At 37.9% G+C, this 27,851-nt stretch overlaps 1 protein-coding gene and 1 long non-coding RNA gene across 5 annotated transcripts; one reads left to right on the top strand and one right to left on the bottom strand.

The window, feature by feature from the left end:
• The first annotated feature begins 625 nt into the window (after positions 1 to 625).
• Positions 626 to 20,218, top strand: RNF170 (ring finger protein 170). 4 transcript variants are annotated; one of them, XM_026866218.1, is made up of 9 exons: positions 626 to 761; positions 2,303 to 2,360; positions 6,659 to 6,730; positions 8,157 to 8,300; positions 12,824 to 12,899; positions 14,273 to 14,384; positions 15,428 to 15,501; positions 16,906 to 17,010; positions 18,725 to 20,218. In XM_026866218.1, exons 4-9 carry the CDS (start codon positions 8,164 to 8,166, stop codon positions 18,992 to 18,994), a joined length of 774 nt encoding a protein of 257 aa, XP_026722019.1. In that variant the 5' UTR covers positions 626 to 761; positions 2,303 to 2,360; positions 6,659 to 6,730; positions 8,157 to 8,163; the 3' UTR covers positions 18,995 to 20,218. The 4 variants fall into 4 exon arrangements, with proteins under 4 accessions (XP_026722019.1, XP_026722021.1, XP_026722020.1 ...); XM_026866220.1 differs by lacking the exon at positions 6,659 to 6,730 and having other exon boundaries at positions 8,157 to 8,238; positions 14,276 to 14,384; XM_026866219.1 differs by lacking the exon at positions 6,659 to 6,730 and having other exon boundaries at positions 14,276 to 14,384.
• On the bottom strand, positions 17,243 to 22,387 carry LOC113490046. The gene is made up of 3 exons (XR_003400136.1): positions 21,115 to 22,387; positions 18,392 to 18,398; positions 17,243 to 17,254 (listed from the first exon to the last, which is right to left on the bottom strand). It is a non-coding gene; the product is annotated as an uncharacterized LOC113490046 (long non-coding RNA).
• Between the last annotated feature and the right edge of the window lie 5,464 nt (positions 22,388 to 27,851).

The raw sequence follows: 27,851 nt of genomic DNA, 5'->3' as shown, positions 1-27,851 counted from the left end.
GTTAGTTCCTTGATTAGCTCTGATCTGAGGAGGTGAGAAGGTTAGAAATGTAAAAGGATTTGCATGGACAATTACTACAGACAGGACAAGACTTCACTGGATAGGTAAAATATCAGGACCAAAGATTATAAATACTAAGTACTGCTCAAACATGACCATATGACTGAGTAATAATTCCTACAGATGGTCATGGCCATAGGACTTTTTCTGTTGCTGAGATTTCTCTCTCTAAGCTTTCCATTTTCTAGGACAGCTTTTTGGGCCAGGGTAATTTTTCTCAATGATTTAGCTTATCTGAGAAAGTACAAATTATTTTCAAGGTTAACAGTAGTTTGGTGCTCAACGAATCAATTACCTCAACTGCCAACCTCAAATGTGGCAAAGAAAAACTAACAAACAATGACTTTTTTTTTTTATAATGCAAGAAAATCTGGGGAGATTTTCACTAACACTGAACAGACTTTATATAGATACACTTGCCCTCTTCATGTTCACAAACAAGAACTGGTGACTTATTTTCTATCAAGACTAAACCAACTTCCACCACATCTGAACATGTACAGAAGCTGATAAAACAATTATTTTGAACACATAAACCACTGGTTTGTACTATATTTAGCCCCTTTCCCTGGCTGTGTGTGCCTTCGGCGCTCGGGAGGGTCTCAGACAGGGCCGGCGGGGACCTGCCGCCGCACCCTGAGCCCCTGGCCTAGGGAGAGGGGGCTTGTGAGGACGCTGCACCCACAGACATTCTCTTGCTAGTAAGTAATACGGCTTGGCTTTTGGAAGGAGCGGCCTCTACAAGGATTTCCTCCCTTTGGAGTAGAGCATGACTAACTTCCTCTCAGCAAAACTCTGCTGTAGTAAAAATTAACATAAAATAAAAATTACTTATTTAGCGTTAGCCGCAGGTAATTAGATTAATTTTTGACTTCAAAGACCAGGAGTGCGTTTCATGGCCAGAGTGGCTCTGCATCCTTACTGCCCCAGCCCTAGTATCTTTCCATCATGCTGTGAAGGGATACGCTGAAGAAACTCCTTCTTGGTGGTCAGTTGAATTTTGGCCCATCTGAAGTTTGCAGTGAGAATGTCAGGGGTCATGATAAGCTGTGCAGTTCCCAGTTAGTTAGCAACTGGCCTGACAGGAAACACGGAGCAGCGAGCATAGTGCACTGCTAACAGCTGAACGTTGGGTAAACAACCAAGAAGGGAAGGATTGCAGATCTAGTAACCGTCACTTTTTTCCTATTTTCTCGTAGTTCTTCCATTAAATAAATGAAGTAGCATGAACAAAATCTGAGTGTAAAGTAAATTGTAAAAGCTATGAAAATTCTGAAGTTTTCCCAGTAAATTATCTTCTCACTGATCTCATTGTATAACCTGCTGTTTTAATTTTTAAGTTATGAATTCCATCTCTCTTTGTTTAAAGGTAGCTTTTGAATTTGGGAATGAATTAAAAGGTCTTCAAAATCTATGTAAGCTGTGCAACTGTAACTTTCCATTTCAAGTTTTAATATGTACTTTAAGCTGTGTGCTTGGTACTTGTGACAATCTGCTCCCACAGGTATATTTCAGTGTTTTAAGGTTTTCTGTCACAACTTCCTGTACCTATTTCTAGCTCTGCTTTGCCTGTTGTCATGTTTGGTTGATGTTTGGCTTATGTTTGGTTGATGCTTTTTGTCTTGCTATCTAGGTTGTGTACAGAAGAGTTGCTCTCTACAATAAAGAATTCTTGGGCACTTTTCTTAAAAGATATTTAAAGCTTTTTCTTTCTTACTTGAAGCATTACCATATTTCAGTAAACATTATTGTAATTAAGTGATATTATTTTCTTTCTCTTCCTGTCTGATCAGAAAAGTCAGATATCTAAACTTGAAGGCATGGGCAGGCTCTTTCTCATGTTCCTATCTGCATATGAATTCAGTTCCACCCTCCTTTTTTTTTTTAGAACTCTATACCTTTCAGTATGTTTTAACCTTTTAAAGCAGCGGAAGACTTTGGGGATTTTTTTATACAGGTCATTCGTCACCCAGACAGATATTCCAAACGGTAATGTTATACAGACCACTGAATTTGTGGTTTTGTTTCAAGCCAACCACATAGTTCCAGATTTATGAGAAAAATCATTGGACACTTCTTGTTTTCCCAGTAGAATGGTGTATTAACTTGGAATTATTTTTTATTACAGAGTTACATCTGGAGTTTGCATCTGTAGTATTTATTTTTAACTTTCAAAGCATGATTCCACCAGCAAACACAGAATATCTACTTTCTTTTTTCTTTTTTTTTTTTTTCTCTTTAGGAAAAAATGTGCCTCAGACACTGCTGACCTCAGACCTTGCAGAGACCTGCTTTACCAGGCAAGTCCCTCAGTTGGTCAGTTCTTAAGATATATTGAAAAAAATTATTATTTGCTTACTGAAAATTCCCTCTTCCCTGTTTTGACAAGACTCTAATCTTTTTCCTTTCTTTTGCAAGAGCATCCATGCACATAAATGTAGTAAGCGGAGTACTGAAAGCAAAGGTGGTTTATGGTGAAGAGATAACTGAATATGATACAGCTGAGTTTGGCTATAATTTTGCTGTACCAGCTGAATAGATTTGTGACTCGTAATACCCCTTTTTCTGAGTACACAATCCATCATTTTCCTTATTTCTGTTTTGTAATGCTATATATGTCTACACTGCTATTTTAAAGTCCAACTTCAGTACACTAAAGCATCTGGATAAAACGTATCAACTCAGGGTTTAGGTGATTTAGGCTAGTAAACTCATGCTAGTCTTCAGTGTTGTTTATACATTTACTGTTCACCTTGCAGGCTTAATGACTGCTGTTGTTAACACTTTCTCAATGCAGTCTAGGCATACCTTTTTGCTCTTCAAGAAGGAGAGTAAAAATGGCTGTAGGATCCAGTTTGCTGGGTCAAATCCATTCACAAACTCCCATTCTCAACCACAGACAGTGGCCAGGACCTGGTCTTACCCTGAAGTAGGAAGTAATTAGATAAATTCTGATAAGAGAGGTCTCAATTATTGCCCCACATTTAAGAATTTGTCCTTATTTTGGGATTGTATGTCTATTTTTCTCTTAAATGAAAGACAACCACTGAATTTATGGCTTTGATATTTCCATGTAAGCTAATATGCATGCAGGGGGTAGGTTATAGAATTCATATGCTCCATTTTAGTATGCTTAAAATCTTAGAAGTTGATTTGTTATCTAAAACAGGTCAATCTTACTAGAAACCTGTTGATACAAATTAAACCATTTTTTTGTTTGCTTGTTCCTTTTACCATGGAAGTAAATTTTGAGGAATTAAAGCCTTTTTGGTCTTAAAAAAATGTGACTCATAGTATTTTACTAGTTGGAAAGGAGCTAGCTTATCCTGGAAAACATGTGATCTCTACAAATTAAGCAGCATTTTTTTAAGGAGGGTGGTAATGCTTCTGCTAATAAAAGACAACTGGCAAAAGTTATTACAGGTTCTGACTTGTGCCTGGGCCACCACCGTCTTGATTTTATCATTTTTGTAGAAGCATTGAGCGTGGTTGCCAGTGCTGCATCAAGAAGAAAATACAAATTAAGTGAAAAAGAAACCACTTTCTGGTCCAGTTCGCTGGCAGGCCATCCCTGAAAGGACACATTATTATCCATTGTATCTTTCAGATGTTGAACAAATTGTATGTGCTCTCACAGTTAATAAAATGTTGGGTTTTGTTTACTAATTTGTATCTCACAGCAGTATTGCTTGTGTGTTTGCTTCACACTGGTGAAGAGAGCCTCTTTCACTGTGCTTGTGTATTCCTTTGGTAGTGGGTTCTAAAATCTCTGTGGTTGTAAGAGTATATTAGCATATGGTACATTTCTGATAAACCTGAAAAAGTGTAAATCCTTAAAAAAACAATGGGGATATTCTGACTTTGGATAGCTAGCAACAAGTGTTTAATTTATCATGGCAAACACCAGATTGTTTTTCATTTCATTACGAGTCATGGCATAGGGTATTGTTCTGTGTGTGCTGTATGTTGAACATGGAGTCTTCATAATACTTTTCAAATCTGAAAAATCAAGAACTAATACATCCACAATAGTGTATGTCCTCATGCCCTCACATTTCAATGTGATCTGTATGAGTTTCCAAGAATAAAAGACATTGTAATTGCAGTATTGCTCATATGGTTCTCTTTTTTTTTAAGGCCTGCAGATTCTTATTTGCAATGTAACTAAATTATTGTTGCTTTCTGACAGTGATTACTCTCAGAAAAACTGATAATAAACAAGGTGATTTTAAAAGTATTGAATGTCTGAAAAGCCTGTGGTGTAGAACACTGATCTGAAAAGGATTATATAATGAAAAAGTTGATGAAATACTATTATTTTTTCATAAATGGACAAATGTGATGGATCAGCGTAAAAAGGTTGAATTTAATACAAACCACATCAAGTTGCTATTAAATGACATCAAATTATTACCAGTTATTATTTTAGGAGAGATTAGATGTCTGTCATAAAGTCTGGTTCTTGAAGTATGCCCTTAGTCCTTGTCAGTTCTGGTTGTCTCTGAAGACTGAAGGGTCTTCCTTACATCATTTAACAATTAAGTCTCCTATAGCCTGTTTATTAGTCATACCAGTTAAAAGAGCACCACTGCTAAAGACATGCACTGGGAGGCAAGATTCCTTAGCAGCTATTTTAGGACTGTTAGCTAGTCTATTACAGATTCAAACCACTGGAGATGTGTTCATTGGCTGTTGTGGCTGCACCTGATGAAACATGACCTGCAAGCTTGCAGTTCTAGATATTTTGTTTGAAAAAGTTCAAAACTTGAGAAACAAGGCTTGAGATCACATAATTCCTTCCTTCTTCAGTCAGACAGTTTTTCAAATAGTGTATTTTAGCAGTGTTCTTCTTGTAACCATTTCTTTTTTCACATCCTAACCCAGAGATAAAAGTAGAAGGAGATTGTTACTGTCCCTACTGAGGCTTGAATGACTATTCTAAAAAAGTATGTATTGATCTTTCGAAGTGAAACCCTTCTGTTTGTAGTTCCTAGTCTACACAATTCATCTCAGCCCTCCTGTGCAATGGTCTGGTTCAGAAAAAGTGCTAGAGGTAAGGAGGAGAATATTCTCAGCATTTTTTGGCTGTCCAGAAGCTGCATATAAGTTAAAACATGAACAACATGAGCCTTAAGCATTGGCAGCCCATCTTCTCTAGAATTTAGTAATAGAAGCTGCTGGGAGAGACAGGCAGAGATTCCACTCCACGCTCTACATCTTGGCAGTATTGATACATAAGTGAAGACAAAGTGTTTTAGAGAGTGGCATTTTATGTAACTAGAAAGACTGTGCAGGGATTTCTTCTGGACACTAAGTTTGTCTGAAAATGGTTATTTGGGAAGTCATATGTGATAAGTGAAGGGATGACGGAGATACAAGTAACTGACATTATGTGCGGAATGGAAGAGAATGTGGGGATCCATGTATTCATATATTGCTGTTAACTTTGGCACTATAGTCTGGTATTTCAAGAAGAGTGCATGAACAGAAATGAAGGCAAGCAGATATAGTGAGTGCTATTAATTGTAGGCAGATAAGGATTAAGACTGTTGTCGTAAGGAACATGCAGAGAGGGAGAGTGTGCTGTAGAGTGGATGTCTTGCAGGCTGTTCAGGGAAACTGTGTTAACTTTGTGTGATACTGGCATTTCATATGTTGGTTTCACAGTGCACCAAGCAAGCAGTGACATAGAAAGCCTTCCAGCTGTCAGTGTGAGAAACACTTGCTTTCCAAAGGTGTGGTTAAATCATCTGTAGGTCATTGCCACGGTGTGTATTTCTGAAAAAAAAGTACATGATGGGATGTAGTTGTTATTAGCATGTTGGTCTATTCCAGCAGAGCTAATGCAGGACAACGGAATAATCATCACATACCAGTTTCTTGCCATTTACTTCTGGTTTTGTACCAGCTGGTCAACCCAGAAGTGATGGTGTGATGCAGTGAAAATTAGTGGGCTGATGATGATAACTTTAGGAGAGAAAACATTGTAGTTGAAGATACAAGCACACTGCCTGAGACACAGCTGTGGAAAATGAGTGTCCCAGAATGATGTATTATTATAAGAGAGAAGCTTCTTCAGGATTGGTTATGCAAAGAAATAAAGGTTGGTAATGTTGGGCTGGGGAGGCATCACAGCACACCTACCAGATCAGATCCTCAGCACCAAGGAACTGCTGCTCAGAAAAGTTCCACAACACCTTATCCTCATGGCTTTAGCTATAGCAATATAATTGTGTAAATAGCTACACAAAAAAATGCTGTAACTCTTTGTCTAGGCTCTTGATTCTATGTAAGACCTTTCCACAAATATCTGATCTTTTATTCATTAGTATATATGAAAACTGTGTCAATACTGTCCTACTTTAAAAATGGCTCTTGATGAGTCACTGGTATTCCATCTTGGGGAAAAGTTGCTCTTTCAAATATGGCACTTCAGTACTTAGGCTATGACACAGTTGCTATTGGAAAGCTGTAATTAGCAAAAATTATGACCATAATTGCAGAAATAATAGTTTCACTTCAGACTGGGACACTTAGGATAACTTAGTTTGTTATTTCATTTCATATATGCTTCATTATTTCATTTTGTTTTTCACGATGGAAGCCCAAAACGCCACAAGAATTCAAGGAATCTACCCTTTGTTCTCCATGAGTTTTCTCTGCTCTTATGGTACTTAATTATACCACTGACCCTTTTCTGCAATTATGTTAGAATATACCAGCTTCTCTTGCATTGCTGCTATAGAAGGCGGCCTCCATGAATGTAAGAAAGCTTGGGAAAAGCTCCACAACTTGTACAAGAACAGATCTGGAGAGTGCGAGTAGCTATCTTATGGAAAAGATGACACTTTTGTATTAGCAGTAGACTGGCATGTTGAAATCTTGTCAGGGTACTCATTACAGGTATCCTCTAAAATCCCAATGACTATTATTCCATTTCAGCTTTGCAATTACTTTAGGGCCAGACACTGTCTGGTGGTGTTTGCTAGACAGCAAAGTTCAAATTTAGAAACGACACACGAGCTGTAAAGTAGACAGAAACACTGATGAAAGCTTGCAAGCTTTAAGGCACACACTGGACTGACTGGCAAGTAAAGTAAATTAGACCAGTCTTACCTGACCTCATAAACTGATGCTGAGATTTTATGTCATCTCTGTATGAAGAGTACTTTAATTGAGTATGGAGACATCTTCAATAGGACTTTTTTGGTCATTCGCTAGTCTGAGCTTCAGTCTCCTGATTTCATAATATTAACAGCTGTAGTTCATTTCACTTTCCTGAATGTGACAGGAGTGATTTAGCAGTGTGCTGGAAACTATTTTATTTTGCTTGTCTCTAGCTGTAGGTTAATCAAAGTGTTGGCAAGACATTCTGATCGTTGCATATGTGAAATTAATATAAAACAAGCAAGTCAAACTAGAGAAGCCTGATAATACTTTTGCCATCATGTTTTTCCCATGTTTCCAGCTGAAGATGGTAGTGCATAGAAAAGACAGATAAAATATGAAGTGCATCATGTGATTCCTGTGTGTCCAAATGGACATTTAACACTCTAAAAATATCTAAACCACAAATATCCTTGTTTGTTTCTTCACATAAATGGTGAAAATTAAGTTTCTAAAAATTACATTTTCTCAGCCTAGCAGCAATGGTGTGTTTGTATAATAGCTAAAATTCTTGATAATGCAGAGTCATTATACTTTTTAAAAAATTATTGGTTGTTAAAATATGTCCAATTTAGCAATGACCTATTCCTAGGTAATTTATATTCACAGGCAAAGTATCTGACTGCTGTTTAAAAAAAAAAAAATCTTTAGAGCGCAGCACAGTCATTTAAGACTTTTTTGCTACTATGCAAGACAAAAGTTTTGCAGTCCTCTGCAGTAAGCACAGTGTTTGGTAAAAAGGCATCTGTTCCCTTCTTCTTCCCATTTTTTCCCCCCAGCAATGACTGATCTATCATTCAGGATTTTATTGTGTGTATGAATAGATGTGTATACATATTATTTGTAACAATTTTTAAAATGTATTTGTGCATGTGTATGTTTTAATATGTATGTGTATGTATATGTATAAATTTCTTTTTACATTTTAGAGCTGTGATGGCCAGTCACCAAGCAGAAGTTCAGAATTTGAAGCTAGATAATGATTCAGTTATAGAAGGAATAAGTGACCAGGTACTGGTGGCAGTTGTGCTCAGTTTCACTTTCATTGCTGCTCTGGTATATACACTTTTAAGGTGAGAATATGTTGACAACAATTAATCAACATACCTGCATTTGTAAAATTCTAACTTTCTCGACAAATTTTTGCACCGATATATAAATTAACTGTGATTTTGTGATGTTAAGGAAATTATTAATCTGTTTAGTTAATTGCTTGGCAGAGTTCCATAATTTAATTCACAGTTAGGATGAAATGATGCATTTCTCAAAAGTGAAGTTTAACTCTTCCTTATTTTCAGATGATCAAACTGAATGATGTTTATTATTCCTTAAGACTGAAAATAGTTGAATTTGCAGTCTATATGGCTGGTCAAAGTACAGATTTGTCAATAATGACTCCACAATAAATGCTGGATACAGTCCTCCAGTGTACATATACTGTTGCAGTCTCGGTCCGAAGAAAGAGCGAAAAACCACCCCAAACCTGAATAGATTGGCTATTTGTTAGTTAACAAATTTAAAGTTAGATTTATTAATAAATTAATATGCTGGAAAACAGTGGACTTTAATATGCTTTCCATAAAGCAAAATGTTAAGTTCAGAATTTGATAACTTTGATGATAGGGTCATCAAAGCCTATTTTTCATTTCAGAGTTTTTACTTGCAAACTAACGAGTATCTTGGCCTATGTGTTTTGGGAAGATAAGCCTGAGTGTCAGATTGGCTCTTTTTTTTTTTTTTATGGATGTCTGTAGACCTCTAAACACAGAAGAGTTTTAACAACTAAGAGAATTTAGGGATGCATTTGCCTTATGGAATTTATTGAGGAGGATCTGCCCATATGAGACATATAAGTGGGGTAGGAGTATCTGAAGAGCAAGCTATGAAAGAAACCAGAAGTGAGAAACGTTGGTTAGACTGCAAGGCAATGCTGCTGTTGAGGACTGGGAGACAGCAAAGAAATCTAAGAGAAACGTATGCACTTCAGCTTGCTTTTCTTTCCAAGGTTGTTCCAGTTATTCAGGTGGCTTCAAGAGTGCCTTTTTTTCCCTCTGCTCTCTTACACTTTCTCTAACACTTATATTGACATGTTTAGCATTTGTGACTTGAATTTTAAGTTTTTGATATAAAAGTAAACTTTTTTTAAAAAAAATTATAATGGAAAGTAAGTGAGGAACATGAAAAAAAGTGAGCAGAACGAGGATGATCAGTGGAGAAGAATAGCAGGAGTTCATTCAGGATTGGAATTCAGGGATATGACACATCAGTGATGTATGGTTACTTGGGGAGGGAGAAAAGGACTAGTTAGTAACTACTTCTGCACTGTAATGAGCTAAGTAATGAGTTTGTCTGTGGATTCTGTTACATTCCCTGATGATTTATTTTCTGGAGGGGCAAACAAACTTGGACACAAAGCTGCCATACTTTGGAAGTCTTGAAGTTTGAATACTTCTGCATTGTATGACATTGTATGACTGTAGGACTATTGAAAGTTCTATCAGCATCCTCCTAGCTCTCCACTGTGCCTTCTGATATGTTCTGAAATTGCCTCTATTCAGCAGTAGTTTTCCTCTAGCTCCTTTGTATTGTCTCCATCAAAATTGGCACAGTACGGCAGAAAATTCTGTACAGTAGGAAAATCTGTACAGTACAAAAGGTATAGTAATTTTTATTTATTTAGCACTGAAGGAGGAATGCAGGAGAAAAGGAGTATTGGTTTTTTCTTCTCTAGTTATCTTAGGCAACACAGTGGTCTGTGTGTTCCTTATACTGTGTCCGTAACCCCAGTCTCTTTACCACCCATACTTCTGTGTGCAACATCTGAAGTACTGAAGTTGGGTAGGAACAGGTCCTCATTAAGAATACTTGAAAGAAAGCTTAGGATAATGGATAAGGTTGCAGAATAAAAAGGCAAAGTAGGCAGCAAGGAGTGTATGTTAATGTAGATTTTAGGGGACAGAAGTGGAATATGGAAACAACTGTTAAGGGATATGGTTTGCCGTACTTGTTTCCAGCAGGGAGAATTCAATGAAGTATCACATCAGAGCATGAGCTGAAGGTCTCTGTGCTACTGATGGAGAAACATGTAAGTGGTAATTAACATATATACCAAGTTGCCGATGTTTACTTCAGTCACTATAAGATACTTTTTCAAAGCCTGTATGTCTTTGAGTTACAAATTTTGATAAAATACAGCCAGATTGTTTCCATTATCTTTTAAACGTGCAAGTAGGTTGTTACATTACAAATGAGACTGTGAAAATTTAGTTTATCCAAGAAATTAAAGGGAGCCTGGCCCTCCAGTGTTTTGTATCAGAGATTTCCTACTTGTCCCAGGTGACTAACATAACCCATGTTTATGAATCTCCAGGTTTAGATCTTTTTCTCTCATTTTTCTATCCCAATATATGGTTTGATTATAAGATCAAGTCAGTATTTTCAGCAGAAGTGAGATCTTAATCCTTGGAAATTAACAATGGCCATCACTGCCCAGTGATACACCAGTCCCTGTATATTTTCCCTCACTTGCCCTGTGTGAGACTGCACACCGAACGAGTAGGCAGCCTTCCTCCTTCTGGCAATGATAGTTTTCTGGGGCCCTCTGTGTTGCATAGTACAATCTTTCCACATTATGAGACTTCTTTCCTCAAGTTATGGAGTCCTAACACTCAGAAATGGGGAAATTAAAAGACTTTGCATCTAACTTTGTTTCTGGCTTGTGTTTGATAATGCCTTTAATTACATAGCACTATACTGGTTTTCATTAATTTCATTTATTTTCTCACATTATTTGCATGACAGAAGTTATGAATTGGATATGTCTTGAGCTCTGCCTGGCCCCTTCTGGACATTGCACAGTGTTCTGCTACCTCAGCATTTTAGGCATAAATGGCGAATGTTGTATATACAGCTCTACAAATACTCTCATGTGTTCAATATTAATTGAATTTCAGAGTACATCAAAGTTCTGGCAAACTGAAGGCACAAGATATTCTCATTTGTAGCATCTGAACAGGAAAATACTTTTAGAAATATAACATGTATGACAGACAACATCCACAAAATCTATCTCATGGACACCCAGTGTGGGCAAGAAGTGTTTTAATGTGAGCTTCCCATATTTCATGTGTCATCCAAATTACTGTTAAATACATTTACTTTTTACAGATAACTATGTAATTATTAGTGTGAAAAATATGGGGTTTGTCCATTCCTCTTTGAAGAAAGAATGAAGGAAACAAATTGTTAAAGATAGCAGCAATGCAGTATTATGATTGCCAACATCAAATGAAGGAAAATATTGCAGAAGCTCCTAGAGGCACTGAGGAAATGATGTAAACAGAACTGCAACGAGAAAATGTCCTAAAAATTCAGCCAGTCCAGCCCTCAGCTCTGGCTGAGGATCATCTTGCCTAGATCATCCCTGGAAGGAGTGCAACCTGTTTCTTGATCTAACTTTTAGTCATAGATAGATCACAATACCCTGAGGTAACCTTTTCTGATTTTGTACACTTAGCAGTTAGAAATGTTTTTTCACCAGCTTTAGATAACTGTGGGAAATAATTGCTCATATTTATAGAATGAAAGCCTTATCCTATCCCCTTTTCTCTCCATGAGTAGTCTTCTATATGAACTGACATTTCTTCACTCTAATGTTTAAAACGTGGGAAGTAGTCTTTTTCTCTTCTGAACTTCCTCCAACTTCTCTATGGGTTTTTATGCATTTAGCCCAAAATGGAAAACAGAATCCAGCTGAGACCTCAGCAGTGCTGAGCAGAATGTACCACCAGTGAAATCCATATCAATAAATAAAGCATATAAATTCAGATTTGAATGTGATGCTGTTGACTCATATTTACTATAAATCAACATCTCTTAATGTTTTTGGCATCATTTTTACTTCCAGTTTAGTTCCCATTGTGCTTTTGAATTTCAAACTTGCAGTATATCCAGTTTCCTTTCTTCAGTGAGTCCCTTCCCTATGATTCCCCTTGGCATCTCTAACCTGTGGTTTTCTTGCCTGTAGAGTCTTTCCTTTTAAAGAGTGATTTAAAAAGAGTGATTTCTTTTTATATCTAGTCTGCTGATAGTTACATAAATTCAAAATTCTAAATCTAAGACACTGCCTGCCCCTTCTTATGTAAATGTTATGTCTTAATCTCTTAATCTTAAAATAAAATGGAAATAATTAGGATTTTTCAACTCTAGCTTAACCAGTGAGTGAAAAAAAAAAAAAATTATGAGTAGACCAACAATACAAAAAACCAGCAGTAGAGACAAAAATTAAAAATATTTCTGCATGATGAATGGCTTAATTTTGTTTCAGATTAAAATCTAGTTTTAGCATGATTTAATGATCTGTCTCTGAAAAATCTTGCTGCTGTACAGCTTTAAATGTCCAGAGTAACTTTAGGATCTAGAATAAATGTCCTGTTTCCTTAATTGTTTATATACTTCCTTAAAATCCTTTATAGGAGGAAAGAATTACTTTTTTTTTTCCCTTTGTTCAGGTTTCTTTTTTTTTTTTCAATCAGTTACTCTTCAGTGTAGTATCACAGTGTTCAGTTTTTCTTATTGCTTATATTTCCTTTCACAGGAATGAACACCAGAACATACACCCAGAAAATCAAGAGCTAGTGCGAGCTCTTCGTCAACAGCTTCAAACTGAGCAGGTGCTGTGTTAAGTGTTAGCATCACTCAGTTATTTTGTTTAGCTCACTGTAGACTTCTGAGATTCTGGAATAAGCTGATCTTAAAAGTTATGGAAGCTATACAGAAGCATCCTTCAAATTTATCAAGTAATGAAATAATGTAGGCTTTTTTTTAATGAATAAGTAAGTAAAAATTTATCTGGTTCTTTTTTCAAAAAAGTTCTTGCCACAAGGTGGAGTATGTTAGATTACGTTGTATGCTTCCTGCAACGTTCCTGGGAATTTAGTGGTAAGGGAAAGGAAATCTGGAGTACAGTTTGCTGCCACAGGACGGGGCTTAGATGTTTAGACAGATAAACTGCATAGCAGAACAATGGCACAGCAACAAGAGCCAGACAACAAAGACTGACAGAGAGAAAATTTTTACGAAAGCCTTTAGTAACAGGACAAGGGGCAGTGGCTTTAAACTGAAAGAGTTAGGTTGAGATGGGACATAAAGAAGAAATTTTTTACAATGAGGTTGGAGAAACACTGGAACAAGTTGTCCAAAGAGGTTGTTGATGCTCCCTTCCTGGAAGTGTTCAAGGCCACGTTAGATGGGGCTTTGAACAACTTGATATAGTGACAAATGTCCCTGCCCATGGCAGGGGAGTTGGACCACATGATCTTTAAAGGGCCTTCCAACCCAAACCATTTTATGATTCTGTGATTGCATCCAGTTCTGACATGTAGAGGAGAGGATGGGAGAGTCTAGGCTATGTTACTGGAAATTGCTGGGTCCCAGCCCTGGAGTGGAAAGTTGTACTTTTGGAGCGTATGGAGGAGAGTCTTTCATCATAATACTTCTTGAAATAATGACAGATTTTTAACTACAGTGCATATTTATGTGGAAGACAAATATGGCAAAATGGGGAAAAAAACATTTCTGGCAGTGACTTACATAAGCTGATGTCTATGCTTAGGCTTGGGCACACTAAATACTGCAACTGGTAAGAAATGCAGTTCAGTTACCTGACTCTGGACAGAACTACTTGGGATAATGAAGTAACAGTTCTAATCTGAGTTGTTACCCATGCTTCAGCATGTCAAACCTACCTTAATGTGAAGGACCAAGGAGGTTCTTCTTTGCAGTATTTAACTGAATTGAACCACACACTTATATAACAAATGAAGAAAAAATAATGTTGTCACAAGAACTTGCTTAGTGAATCAGTTTTTGCATTTAAGTGTGTTTGATTTTTGAATTTAAATACATTTATCTTTCATTTCACATAGTTTTGCATTTGGCTGTTTGACTTCTAGTAAATGAACAGTGGATTTATTATTTTTCTTTTAAACTCAGTAGACATATAAAAATAGTACCTCTAATACTTTGCATTTCTCATCTGTTCCAGCAGGATGCTTTTGCTGGTGATAGACACCACTTCTATACAGATATGTCCTGTCCAGTCTGTTTGCAACAGGCTACATTTCCTATAGAAACAAACTGTGGACATCTCTTCTGTGGTAAGCAAGACAAACCCCAAGCAGCAGAGAAAAAAATGGAATATACAAACTTTTGGCACTACTACTATCACCCTAATGCAAAGCTTTGTTTGATTTTAACTTCTTCTAGTCTGCATTAGAAATATTTTTTATATAAATAGTTGAAAAAGCACATTTGTGAATAAACAGTCTCTTTGACAGTGTGCTGCATTTTTTTCTGTGCTCTCAGAATTGAAACTGCAGTTAATTTAAAAGTGTAAGGGATGAGAGAATAGTTTATTTCCAGTTAGTAAAAAACTTAAGAGGCTGAAAAACACTTGGAAATGTACCATCTTAAAAAACTTGTTTAGAAAGAGTAAGAAATTCTGCTTGGTGTTATCTTTATCTCAGAGTGTTTGGATTTTTTTCCTTGGAAGTCCTGAAGAATTAAGACTAAATTCACAGTGCATTAAGTTTTTGCATTTTTTTCTTGAGGCCCAGCTATTCAAATTTATATATAAATGCCATATGTATCATTTTGCTGCTTCTCCTTCAGGTTCCGCATTGGATTCTTTCACTGCATTCATCTAGTGTTATGGAGTACATAGTGCATACCACGCCTAGTTGTTTAAACAAAACAAATTACAAATTTGGAAAACAGTTACAGTACTCAGTTTTTTATATATTCCTTATCTGTTGGAACTCTTATAATAAAGCCAGCGTTTTAGGATAAATTTCACTTCTCTTGACATTTTTGTGACTTCAGAACTTTGAACTGGTAAAATTTTTAATGATTTGCCTCTTCAGTTAATGATTAAGACATTCTGTATCTTTTCAGGAAATAATGCCTTAAAGTTATTGATGCAGTTGAACTTATTCAAGATTTTTCTCATTAATGGCATTAAATTTGAACACATTGGTTCATGGTATCTTCAGTGAATGCTGTGTACAAAATTATACCAGAAAAGATAGATTTAACGTAACTGTTTATACACTTCTGTTGTTTTCCTTGATGTGTGACATATTATTTCATACAATGGGTGTTCAGCTCAGAAGTTTAAATGTCTGTAACTTACCTTCATCAGGTTCCTGCATTATTGCCTACTGGAGGTATGGCTCATGGTTTGGTGCCATCCGTTGTCCAATCTGTCGACAAACGGTAATATTTTAAGTAATCATGGACCTGATAGTTTGGCTCTATAGTATAGCTTACAAAAAAGCTCTTACATGTGAACTGCAATAGTGAGATTGGCAGAAGTCTGAGAGTATGGATATGCAAGACATAGATGGTGGACATTAAGGTTTTCTGAACTTTTTGTTTTGCCAAGTGGCTCAAAAAATACAGATTGTTTCTGCAACTCAGATTTAAGTGAACAGCACTGATAACTCAGCTGTTTTTCTGTAAAGGAGTATATGAAAACAGAAAATCGCTAACATGTTAACTGTGATTCTTCCATGCTTTCTGTGGGATGTTATATAACTTATTTACCAGAACTTGCATCTGAAAGACCTGGTTGTTGTGGAAGACTGCCAGTAAGCAGTATACTGATGTTTTTGAGAAGCACCCTCTCCCTTCCTTCCCTCCCTGCCAAAAAAAATCTACCCATGTCAATTCCTTATATTGTCCCTATTTTTAGTTTGTATGTATTATTAATTTGAGCTTTGTAGAGCAAGCATTGACTTACTTCCTACGCAACTTACATTGTCAGTTTGAAACGTGTCCCTGCAACTCATTAACACTGAGGATCTCTGCGTCTTACAGTGTATGTTTTAACAAAAGTACGTGTTTATTTTAACAGTGCACAAACTACAGAGCTAGTAACTTCTATAACATTCTTCACACCCTTGCCCATACATTATACCCTGCTTTGATTCTGTGTATCAGCAGGACAATGACTGTAAGAACACAGAGAAAGGAAAGAAAAATAGGTATGACTAGAGGAATAATGAGTAGTTTATTGAGGATATGAGGTATATATGAGTAGCCATTGAGGAGAGACAAAAAATCAAGTGAACATTCATACCAAGACCAAGGCGATATAACATCTTTTTCTGTTAACTTACTAATTGCCTTGGTCCTGGTATGAATGTTCATATGGAAAAGTATCAGTTTTGCTGCTCATTTGCTGAAATACCATTGTAAAGGTGGAAGAAGAATGGCATCATTTTATTTATTTGATTTTCAGTTTAAGAAACAGAACTAGACTAATTTTGTAAATTAACTTTATTCTCTAAATCATCTCTCCCACTTGTGAAACATAAACCATTTAGGTGTTCAGAAAAAGTTCCTGTAAGCCTCTCTTAGAAGGAGAGTTCTCAGACTTGGTTTTAACATTTTTTTAAAAAAATAATATTCTGCAAAGCATTGTAAGCAAGGAATTTGTTAAAACTTAGCAGCAGTGTCCATGTTAGTAGTTTTCATTTTATTTTGTTGCTAAATATCCAACTGACACAAAGTTTATTCTGTGTAGTTAACTGATGATTACTGTTTTCATTTATAGTTCACAATGCCTGCCTTTAAAAGACAGTTGCTCATGTAACAAAATCTCCTTGCTGTTCCTAGGTAACGTTGTTTTTACCACTCTTTGGTGAAGATCAACAGGATGCAACCCAGGTATTTCAAGATGTTAATGATTACAATCGGAGATTCTCTGGACAGCCCAGATCTGTAAGTTTTGAGTAAATTTGTGTGGAAATCAGAGATTTTAGGGGAGATTAGCAGCATTTTTTGTGATTATTTTTTTTTCCCCCCCAGGATATGAATTTTCTCTTCATGACAGTTAAGTATTATGCAAGTTTTCCTTAGGAAATTCATGTTTATATAATTAGGGCAAACGCATGACCTTGAAAATATTTTTTTGCAGTTTGTGGAAATGTATGGAAACCTGTATTTTTGTTGTGAGTGAGAACTGCTAATAAGCCTTGAGTTCCCTATTCTTGTGTTATCTCTTTTTTAACTGTGACTCATTCATTTGAAAGGATTAATAATTAGTCAGTAAAAATACTTAATAAAATACATGACCTGCAAGGAAGAATATTCACTTGATTGATCTATTTACATTGATTAAAAGAACCTGAAGTTATATTCTGTGACTTTCTTACTCAAATTTCAAGCCATATACTGTTTTGATTTTTTTATATTCTTCCTAGATTATATTAGTCTTTATTCTTCTCTCTGAATGAAGAAGACAGGATTGTTTTTATACAAATAGCTAAGAGAGGTGGTTGAAGTTCTACGCACTTTAGAAATAGTCAGCCTCGTGAGCCTGTCTTCTATGTGCATGTTTTCATCTGCAAGGTGAAATGCAAGCACATGCATACTGGTAACTTTTTTGCTTGTCTTTATCCGTTCATTGCATTTTGATATAGTAACAAATCATTAGCAAGAAAAATTAGTGGACAAAAGAGGTTTAAGATGGGTAATTTTTTTTTTGGTCATGTTCTAAACCACAAAACAGTTTTTTTTGATCCAGAGTAGATTAAAACTACCTTTCAGACTCTATTAGACCTCTCTGTGGCTCTGTGTCTAGTCCCAATAACCTGTCCGACGTCATGCCAGAAGTCTGCATTAAAGCACTAGTTGGACTAGATAAATTATCTTTGATTTATACACAGTGCGTTTCCTTAACCACATAGAAAATTCCTTTCTAGAGAACTTTCAATCTTGGCAAGAACTCATTTTAATATCATGACTGTGTAGAAACTATGTACAGTAGAAAAGGAACCAGCATCAAAAACATTTCAAATTTCACCCTTCCCTATGCCTCACAACAAAAACCTGAATATTTTCTCTTGAATAGTCCCTCACTAAGATGACAGAATCATAGTAGGAAAGTGGAAAGGAGCCAGAGATGGATTCATTTAAAGGTTCTTCAGTTTACTTTGAAGCTTGATCCATCCTTTGGAAATTTATGTGAATTACTGGTTATATGCCAGGGGAATGGGTGTTGTATTTCTGAAGAATTGCAACCTATTCTACTTTATCTATTGGTTTTTTCTCACAAACCCTAGTTGTCCTCCATTCTGAGCAATATTTCACTACAGTTAACCTGTTTGCTGTTTCTCACTTTCTCAGTCATTTGTTTTACCCTAGCAGTCGCTGCTTTTCCTTCTTAATAGATGCCAATGTATTTTGTAGTGAGTTACATGTATGTTTTATGGTACAGAATAACACAGTTTGACTGTTTTTTGAAAACATATATATTCTAAATCTGACTTTTTACCCAGCAAAGCTAAACCTGGGAAGTCTTATCTTACTGGTTTTTGTCTTAATTCTTATAAACTAATAGATTCCAAAGCTGTAACATAGTAATAGATATGTCAGACTATAAACCAAAATACTCATTTAGCAAAATATTAATTATTGGTTTCTTTCTTCATAGATTATGGAAAGAATTATGGATCTGCCCACTTTACTGCGACATGCGTTCAGGGAGATGTTTTCTGTTGGGGGCCTCTTCTGGATGTTTCGAATCAGAATATTCCTCTGCTTGCTTGGAGCCTTGCTCTACCTGGCTTCACCTCTGGATTTTCTTCCTGAAGCCCTCTTTGGAATTCTGGGGTTCTTGGATGATTTCTTTGTCATTTTTCTTCTGTTGATATATATCTCTATCATGTATCGAGAAGTGGTAACACAGCGACTGAATAGATGAAATGGATGAAAATGACCCAAATGCAGAGGTGTTTGTGGAATGTTTTAGAAAGAGAACTGTAGCATCAGTATGATATAGCAAGGCTCCTGTGTGCAGTTTCAGTAGTTACAATGGCACAGCAGATCATCTTATACAAATATGAAGGGTCAGTATGTGGTGATGCTTAACTGGAATCTTTAATTTGTATATTACATGTGCTTCATAAGGATGAGGTTAGTTTTATAATGTAATAAACTACCTTCATCTACTTCCACCTGATGAACAACTCTATGTAATCAAAGCAGAAAACACCTTTTTGCGGTGTGATTTATGAAAAAGGAGTTCTAGTAAAAGCCTTCTAACCAAAAGTCCCCTTGGGTAATCAAGACATATATTAGGAAATTCAGAAATTCTTCTCAGTACTGTTATCACAGCTAAATTATTTACAATCTCTCTGTTGTGGGCTAGAGTTTTTAAAAATAAAAGTAGCTTTGTGTGTCTCTGTAGGAGAAACCCAAGGATCACATTACAATTACTACCCTGCAGTACACTGTTGTGCACGTGTTTCACAAAACCAGGGAGAACACCTCAGTATTGCTTGAACTGCACTATGTACAGTTGCATGCAATTCATACAATTTTATTTTTATATTTGGGAATAGACACACTGTATCTCATCTAGATAGAGAAATCAATATTATGCACATCAGACTGGTTAGTGGTCTATTTTTAAACAGGAGAATGGTTTTTCTTTTCAGGCTTGTTTATTTGGTATGTATGTTTGTTGGAAGTGGGGGTTTTATGCTGCTTTGGGTCAGCACAATGTAACTGAGTGATAGTCTGCATTCCTTTAGTTGCATTCAAGCTTTTAATCAATGGAGAGAATCCTTAAAATTTTAGATAGTATTTGAAGAAAATAAGTCAGAATTGGATGTTTACACTACAAAACTTTACCTGAATGTACATTCTGCAATACAAGTATTAAACAACTTAGATATCAGGGTGTTTGATCTTTAGCTGGGGTTTTCTTGTTTGATTGCTTGATTTGGATGTGGATAGTGTGAATTAATGGGAAAAAGGTCTGTAACAAGGGACCAATAAAAAATCCTGGAAATGTTTTCAAAAATACTAGGGTATTAATTATCCTTAAAGGTTTTTGAGATTTTTTTCATGTTGAATTTGAATATAGGCTATTGTAGCTACATAAGTAATTTGAAAATATTTTCATTTTAAGAAATGAATGCCACTATAATTTGAAAATATTTTCATTTTAAGAAATTAATGCCACTAGAAGGGTCCAGGATATAATAGATCTATGTACTTTTTGGCTAGAGGAACGATGTCATTTTATTTTAACTTCCTGAGTACTTGAAAGACAGGGATAAGTCAGGTGATTCTCTGTGTGTTTACATATATGAGATGAGACTTACAATGAAAGGGACCTTTTCACAACTTCTGTTTTGCCCATGCAGGTGTCTTTCCACAGCTTCTAGCACCTAGGCATGTGCAGGAAGATGATAAGAGCTGGCACTTGTCAGTGGATTGGAGATTGTCCTTCAGTGTCCATTTTTTAAACTACATTCATTTAAAAGTAAATTCCCTGATTCTTCATTTGAAAATTCACTTTTTAAAGCCCAAAGACATTTTACAAATGAACTGGAAAGCTAAATTTTACCTTGTCACTCTGTTAGAGATTGGCAAGAGGAAAAACAGGAAGTGAAGCAAGGGTGGGAGGAAGAGAACAAGATAGAAAATTACATTTTTGGCAGCAAATTCTATTGGTTTTGGCCAATTAACTGTTCTTGATCATCTTAGTTGAGCTTTTCCCTTTGTGTTGGCATCACTAATATATGGGGATGGTTTAGTGGCTACCTCAGTTAAAAGTCATTAAGGTATTATCGAGTAAGCGTGGGATATTCATAAACTGTTAGGTACATTTACAAAGCAAGATAGTAGTTTAGGATATTAGGTAAGACAAGATTTTGCAATTTTGCTGTAAGGATTGTTTTTGGTTTGTTTTTTTTTTCCCCAAGAGATCCAGCTGAGAGCAAACTCCAAAAAGGTATTTGTAAATGAGTAAATTTAACACCCCCTTTTCTCCTGGAGTTTAACTTGTGGGTCTGTTTAGAGAACAGTATGAACTGAAAAACTGGAGTCTGTTCATAGAATCTGTTGATGTAGTTGATCTCCATACGTTTATCCTATGATAATGTTTATACTTTTTCCCATGACTTTCTAAATCCAGTGTGGGTATAGATATATGTAAGGCTGTTTACTGGTTTGTTTTCATTGAGCTTCTCAATGCCACAAGCTACTGTGAAGTTCAGGCAGAAATACCCAAGGGGTCAGCTCCTCAAGAACAGACCTTCTTGTGTTTCTGAAATCATATACAAGCACATCTGAGTAGCTATATAAATTTTTCCTGTATTCTGGTTTTTCCTTCACTACATTTCTGCTAGCCAGAAAGTTTTCACTCGGAGGCTTCTGATTACTTTTGAATATGGAGTAACATTGTAAGCTTAAATTCAACACATGAAATGCTTGATGGAAATAGGACCATCCTTCCATTTCACTAATATGTGTACTTGCTTGTGGAGACTTTTTTTGGACCGGCAAGCCACTGATGAACAGCATTATGACTTGCTCAGGTTCTTTCTTGAACAGCTGTAATGTGAAGATGCATCTGTCCGCAGCATCTGGCTCCTGCCTCTTTACACAAATGTGAACTAGCAGTAAATTGGATACTTGCCACTTGAGTTTAACTTAATCTCTGGAACTTCAAAGAAGCTGGAGATTAATACACTAGCATGTAGTACTCCTGAATGATGTGCTGCCAAGCTGTTCTGGCAGCAGTGTTAAAGGTAAGTGCTATTGCTGAGTATTGATTTCAGAATGCAAAGGAAATATATGGTGCTGTGTGGAGAGTGACTGCAAACGTCACTATGGTTTTGTATCCTGGAATGGGGCAGCCATGTCACTGAGGGGTGAAAAAAAAACAGAGGAAAACTTCAGCATCTAAGAGGAGATATAGGGGAAAAATACAGTTCTTAAAAGATTCTTATGGCTTCGCCAAAAACTCTGTGAAATATCTAATTGTTCCAGCAGTATTAACGAAGGGGGAAACTAAAGTTATACTTAACAGCTCTTACAGAATAACTTGTAGCATCTTGAGGCCTAATGATCATCCTTATGACAACTGCTGTGTCGACCAATCTGTTTCTGTGTTGTTTGTGTCCCACACCATTGATGTCTGTGAGGATGAGGCAGAATAATATGATTTGGGGATACAATTTTGCCACACGTTTAATAGAACAGTAGCAGTGACTTGTGTGTTACACTGGGTTTTTAAGACAAAAGGATTTAAACCCACTTGTTACTTTTAATGATAATAAATTACAATTAAAGTGAGAAATTGTCTTGATTTCTTTTACTGACTTTATGGGTGGGAAATTGTTTTATTTCCCTTTTTCTTTTTTCCCTGGGCTAAATTTGGCAGTAACCCTTCTGCAGTCTTGATCAGTTCTTATCTTAGTGTCTGTGGACAGGATGTTCAGTGATAACTCAGTGGTTTTAATCTTCATTATTGCCATTATAAGGATTGCAATATTTCTAAGATCTTTGTCCCAAAATCATATTGTATATTAGATGTCTTTTCTCTGAGTAGTCTAACCAGCACCTTCAGATCCATGGGCACTAAGCTTTCAGCATGGTAAACCAGTACAGATGATTAATCAGCACCTTCACATATCAATCCTCCAAGCAAACAAAAGCATAAAGCAGGTTGTTGAGAATCCATTTTGTGAAGTAAATTGAAGGAAACAGCAAATAGTCTCTGGAGGTTTTCAGGAAGGATGAAGTTAGGGTAGGACAGAGAAGAACTGGATGTGACTGGTCTGTGCTGCAATCCTGTGCTTTTCCTGATTCATGCCATGAAAGGCTCCTGGGCATCAGGAGGACATTATCCATTCTGCTAAGAAATGTCCAATAAGTCTTACCTGGGAAGTCCAGAGCCAAGGTGGGCCAAGTCTTCTGAACTCAAGAGGTGAACTTTGTAGCCTGCTTTGGTACATGGTTCCAGTGTTTATGAAAAAAAAACATATGTATTTGGTAAGAAGCTATTAAGTCAGGTTGAAAATTTGATGAGTACACACTTCTTCCATCTGATGCCTCTGTGCTTGCTGTGGGAATCTCAGCTAAACACTTGGGAATGCCTCAGCCAAGGCTGCCAGAGTAGATGGCTGTTTCAGAAGGTCTGTTGTACAGTTGCAACTGTAGATAGGTTTTCTGCTTCCAAGTCCCAGTCAAACAGGCAGCTGCCCATTAGTCACCCAATAGTGGAGGCCATGCAGGCATTTGTTCCAATGAAGACACAGCATTAAGTCTCATTATCCCTGTTTCTTTCAGATGTAGTGTCCTAGTGGTTTGCCTTCTTCCCTGTTGGGGGCACTGGAGTTTTAACCTGGGTTCTGAATTTCAGACCTGTCTGCTGAATTTCATTCCATCTATGATTCCCTCAGCCCAGGGACCTGCAGATATTTAGGGCAGAGGTAGGGCTGCACGTGTTGTTCCCATGTAGATAGCACATCATTAGACACAGTGGTAAGTAGAGGTGCTTTCTGTAAACTGCGGATTTTGTTCATTCAGGGAGTGAGAGGTCAATACAAGTAATTAAATAATTAATACTGCAAAATGAGGCAAGCAGGACGTTAGAGTTGAATTTCCTATCTTGATTTGCATTCAGTCTCTTTGTATCACCCTGCTCTGTATCACATCACCTTGTGCAAGATGTCTGTCATTTCAGCATCCTCACAAAGATCTATTATAGACACATTTCATTTGTGCCTAGGTAATCTCAGATCTTGCCATGGGTACTTCTGTTGCAACTTTCATGGCAAGTGTCAGGGCTGCTCTGTTGAGTGGAATAAATCAAAGGACAGGGGTGGGCAGGGGGAACAAAAAGGGTCCTTTTAAGATCCTTAATTGTATTATCTACTCTTATTGGTACTGTATTGCTCTGTATAAGAACATCTAAATATCTTGTGTCTCTTTGTTCATACTAATGATAGGTAAAAGGTACAAGAATGATGAAAACTCTAGAAACTACATCCAAGGGGAAACGTTGGAGAGAATGGTATTTTGCCTATGGAGTAGACTGAGGAAAACATGAGTCTTTAAGTATGCTAAAAGGGATTGCTATTCTCTGCATTACCTGTGACTAGAGGAAGTAGCAGTGAGCCTGAATTGCAGCAAATGAGACTTAGATTGGAAGAAATTTGCTTGAATTGGGAGAGGGTATCGACTGGGGCATTGATGGAACTTCTCCTGGGAGGCTTCTGAAGGCAGGCTATCATCTGTGAGGACTGGTTTCTGCACACCTAGTTCTGCCTGGGGAAGGGGCAACTGAATGAAAAGGTGGCTGCTTTCAAGACAGCTGCTCTGGGCCTTAATATATATGGGACCAGAGAAGTCTTGGATCTGACCAAATCTGTCTTGTTGCTGATGTTTCTTGACACGTTACCTGTATGTGTCAGCCATCAGACCTGCCCAGCTTACCTTTCCCCAGGAGTTTTGCTAAATAGCAGTTGTGCTGGGTTTGTGTGGTGGGGTTTTTGCTATCAGGGGAGAGGACTACAGCAGTAGCCCCTTGTAAGAAGCTTCTTGAAAGCTCCCCTGGCTCCAGGTCAGACACGCCTCTGGCCAAGGCCCAGCCAATAAGTGATGGTGGTGGCACCTTTGTGATAACATATTTAAGAAGGGCAACCAGAGAGGGAATTAGGACTTTGAGGTGTTATGAGAAGGAAACCTGTGTGAACAATGAGGGCAGCAGAAGAAAGGAGGAGAAAGGGAGGGAGGTGCTTCAGAGCATGAAGCCCCCCCTGTATCCCATGGTGAGATGGCAGGGCCTCCCTTCCTTCCACCCATGGAGGCCACTGGAGGAGCAGATATTCACCTGTGGCCTGTGGAGTACCCCCAAGACTCTGTGGGAATAAGAAGCCCCCACTGTTGTAGTTCAGTGCTGGGAGGACTGCAACATGTGGAGGTGACGCACGCTGGAGTGTATTGAGAAGAATGCATGCCATGAGGAGGACTTGCAGTTGAGAGAGTTCATGGAGGACTGTCTCCTGTGAGAGGGATGCCACATGCAGAAGAGTCCTTCCCCCTCACCTTGGTAGAAGAAGCGTCGGACTGACTGCACTCCTTACCCCCTGTTCCTGTGCCACTGGTGGAGGAGGTAGAAATATCAGGGAAAAAAAGTGAGCCAGGGAAGAAGGGAGAGGTGGGGAGAGGTGTTTTAAGATATGGCAATGCTTCTCACTACTCCATTCTGTCTGTTAAGTGTTGGTTTTGTTTGAATTAAAGTGATGTTCTTGTTTTCTTCCCCTAATGAGCGTGGTTTTTGTCTGTGACCCTTAATGGGTGAGGGATCCGTCTCTGCCCTTATCTTGATTCCTGAGCCTTTTGATTCATTTTTCTCCTTCCCAGTACTGGGAGGGAAGGAGTGACTTTAAAAAGTCACAGTGCTTACAATCTCTGGAAAAACAATATGGCTCCACCTTATTTCAGGACACCTTAATGATTATTTACAACAATATTCCATTTTATTACAAAGATCATTATTTGTCCCATCTTTTCCAAGAGGAGTATTATTCCTCATGATTAACAGATGCTTAATTGGTGGGAGGGAAGGAGAGGGGAAAGGAACACAATTGGTAATACTGAGTCAATTGCTCATTGCTGGCAGGTAATGGATGGGGAACCATGGGTGTGTCAGGTGTTACTAATAGCTTGGCTAGAATATGTTGCATGGAAAGCTGTTCAGCTTCATGCTAGCATATGTTGTGCTTCACGGTCAAGAATTATTTTCTCCCCTCTCCTGCTTTCTGCCTTCATTCTGGAAACTTATTTTTTCTTTTACCAAGATGGGGAGGCAACAGAACCTGAAAATAATTCATGCCACAATGTATACAGAGCAGTCCAAGCACTCCTAAGTAAATTACCTTTTTCAGGAAGAGGCCTCTCCTCATCCCATGGGATGCAGCCTTACTCTCCAAAGTGAAAGGTCATGCTTTTGTCTGTCTTCCTGCCTTCACCATCTGGGTGCTAGGGGTTGGTGTTGCCTGATGCTCAAAGGATGTGCCTGGGCTCTAAGAAGGATCAGAATATTGTATTTAATTCAGGTTGACTCAAAATAACTGTTATCATATGCCTCATTGGTGAGTTGGTTCATGACAGTTTATGGTTTATGGTTTTATCCTATATACGGTCTTCAGCCTTCAACCAACGAACCTGAAGTTGCTTTAGTCTCATTTCTCCTTTCCTTGCAGGTTTTTGTAGTTTTGTTCATTCCCCTCCCATGCATAAAGACCACAGTAAAGATCACAAAGCAAATTTTGGTTAATCACCTGTTCATATACCACAAGCTTATCCCTGAATATCTCTTTCAGCCAATCCCTTAACTCTCTTGCATCTCACAGGCCATGCATCAGGAAGGAAGGCAGAAATGTGTCTAATTAAATGGTTAAATTCCTCATGTAGCAATCTCAAGAAGACAGTTCAATACATCTCTGTGGTTCTGCCTCCTCACGTGAGGAGTTGCCTTTCCTCAAGAAGGATGAAGGACTTGACGTACAGCAACTTCTTGGCCTAAGCCTATAATTTACCTCAGCGATGCCCCCTGGTTTAATAACTGCAAGTGGAGAACGAAGACCAGAAGAAGCTCCAGTTAGGCAGGACTGTATTTGTGCCTGGGAGGCTGGAGAAGAGCACGTGTACTAAGGAGCTGTTTAATACAGTTTCAGTCATGTCCAGAGAGACTGGTTTTCTCTGTCACTGAGGTTGTTATGTGCAAGTCTTTTCTAGATGAAAACCAAGACATTGCTTTGAAAATAATCCCTGTGGTATTACCATTTATTTACATACAGGTATTTAGAGCCCCTGGGGTTCTTGTTCATACAGTTTTGTTCACGGCTCCCAAAAGCAAGGATTGTCTCAATATGGAAAGAAGAAGACAGAACTCAGTAATCATATTGCAACTGCAAGAGCCCCTAGTATAAAAACAAACAAACAAACCCCAAAAAAAACCAACAACAAAAACACAAAACCCCCTCAGACACATTTAAAACCACAAGGACTGGCAACATTGTTTTGACAAAGCTGCTTTTCTGGAAATCCCATGAACTTCCCATTCTGGGCTGCTGGGCAGAACCTTTCTCGGATTCTGATCTCCAATGTTGATTCAGTTCACCTTGCTCAGAAGAAATGGGCAATTGATATCAGTAATTTTAGATGTTAGATCATCAGCAGAAGAGGCCATGCTAGCCCAGCCCCAGCAGAACTTTTCTTGTCCTACCTCCCATTCCTCAGTGGGCTGCTGCCTCCACTGAGTGCCTCACTGACTTGCAGGGGCACTGTAGATGCCACAGTAGATCTGGGGCAAAGGGGTGTAGGGAATAGTTGAAACAATCTCCTCATAAGCCAGGAGACAACTGGTGTTTTATTGCCAGGAACAGAAGGAAGTAGGCAGATCTTTACCCTCTGGAGAAAAGAGATGGACAGAGGGAGCCAAGGGACCACCCACCTGTCCGGAAATGCCTAAAAGAACAGCCCCCAGTAAGGCATGCTGCCTTGCAAGGGGCATTGAGATCAGATCCTAACACGGGCCCATGCTGATCCTGTGAGGAGTCTGAGACAGCCAAAAAGTAAGGCCATGGTGTAGCTGCAGCCTGGGCAATGCATTCCCAGTGTCAGTGAGCTGGTGAAGGGGAGCCACTGCAAGACCTGCCCTCACCACACACCGGAGAGGCAAGATGATGCCTGGGGCCAGGACTGAGCTGGAGATGGCTACTGACCCAGGACCCTTGCAAGTTGGAGGCGGTTAG

This window comes from Athene cunicularia, assembly GCF_003259725.1.
Source record: "Athene cunicularia isolate RWA chromosome Z unlocalized genomic scaffold, athCun1 chrZ_part2, whole genome shotgun sequence".
Lineage (NCBI taxonomy): Eukaryota > Metazoa > Chordata > Aves > Strigiformes > Strigidae > Athene > Athene cunicularia.
This window is presented reverse-complemented; position numbering and strand designations above follow the sequence as displayed.